The sequence below is a fragment of the Micropterus dolomieu genome, linkage group LG17 (genome assembly GCF_021292245.1).
Source record: "Micropterus dolomieu isolate WLL.071019.BEF.003 ecotype Adirondacks linkage group LG17, ASM2129224v1, whole genome shotgun sequence".
In the NCBI taxonomy this organism is placed as follows: domain Eukaryota; kingdom Metazoa; phylum Chordata; class Actinopteri; order Centrarchiformes; family Centrarchidae; genus Micropterus; species Micropterus dolomieu.
In genome coordinates this window covers 36,882,406-36,883,638 of record NC_060166.1, presented here as the reverse complement: position 1 = coordinate 36,883,638, position 1,233 = coordinate 36,882,406, and the positions used below count along the sequence as shown (strand labels likewise).

At 38.8% G+C, this 1,233-nt stretch overlaps 1 protein-coding gene across 4 annotated transcripts in view; it reads left to right on the top strand.

Annotated features, from left to right (window-relative positions):
- The window catches only part of LOC123985693 (BEN domain-containing protein 5-like), a 7,113-nt gene that overhangs the window by 1,629 nt on the left and 4,251 nt on the right, over nt 1-1,233 (top strand). For 3 of the 4 annotated variants that reach the window (XM_046073470.1, XM_046073469.1, XM_046073472.1), the window contains exons 2-3: nt 429-538; nt 815-1,107. The exons of the other annotated variant lie outside the window; for it this stretch is intronic. In XM_046073470.1, coding sequence (XP_045929426.1) covers nt 429-538; nt 815-1,107 — 403 coding nt within the window. The remainder of the gene's footprint in view (nt 1-428; nt 539-814; nt 1,108-1,233) is intronic. 4 annotated transcript variants of the gene reach the window in all.

Genomic DNA, 1,233 nt, shown 5'->3' with positions numbered 1-1,233 from the left:
TATGTAAGATATATAGAAGACGGGTGTAAAGACATCGTCCCTATTTCTTACATTAAGGACTTTGACAGCAACTGTGATAATAGCAATAAGATCTACTGGGTGTGCTGGCAGGAGGACTATTTTAAAGGCCAAATATTGTTCCTGAAGGGTGAGTAATTACCTCCAATAGTTCGGAACATAATAAGAGTAATTAAATGGCAAACTTGGATACCTTTATCTAATGCTAACGTTTTTAACTGATGTGAGTTTTGGCTAACGCGTTTAGCCGTTCTAGCTAAAATTAGCTAGCTAATGGTGGCAAGCTAACGTTAGTGCCGCTGAGTTTCAACACTTTATTCTTAGGACGGCAAACGGAGTGTGTAACAACAGTACGTAACGTTATAGCAGGTGATTTCAAGTACTTACATCCAGTGTGATTTACATTCCAGAGTCGAGAGAAAGAGCAGCTGTCCAAGGGGAAACGCGTCCGTGTGAGACGGCTGAAGGAGACCACAGCCCCACCGGCACCCCCGAGAAAGAGGAAGCCAAAAACATAAATGTAACGTTGATGGCTTCAAATAATACAGCTATTGCCATCTTGTGGCACTTGGATGTAACTAACAGTTACAAAATACAACTTTGACATGAACTTTAATCTGTACTGCAATGTGTTTTTGCGTTTCTGACCTTCACATGGTAATAATATCATCCTCCAAATCTATCCATTAACCATATATTGTTTTCACATTGCTTTGTTTGTTTGGTTTGTTTGTATGGGACTCTTGTATTACAGTGTGATGCCTTTTTATATTTATGCTTTTATCCATGTTTCCAGAAAAATCTGAAAAAAGCAGCAGGAGAGGCAAAAAAAACCAACCTCATGGCCTTACTTAAGGAAAGAAAAATGAAAAAAAAACTGTCTCCGCTCTGCCCACCTCCAAGCAAGAAAATGAGAGAGCATATCTTATCAGATACGTTCTCCGAAGCAGACGACAACGATGATGATGATGATGATGATGGTGGTGGGGTTGTTCCTCAAAAACTTTTTGAGGATGCAAAACAAAAACAACGCCTCTACCTCAAGAAATTTAATGATGTGTCCCTTCAACTGCAGGAAACCAAAAACAAGTAAGGGAGTTTTGAACAGCATTAAGAATGTTTTTTTATTAATGTAATGGCTTGAAATTTGATCTTTAGCCCAGTGTTTTGTTTAACCTACTTGAAAACTTTAAACATTCACTAGCCGTTGGCTGG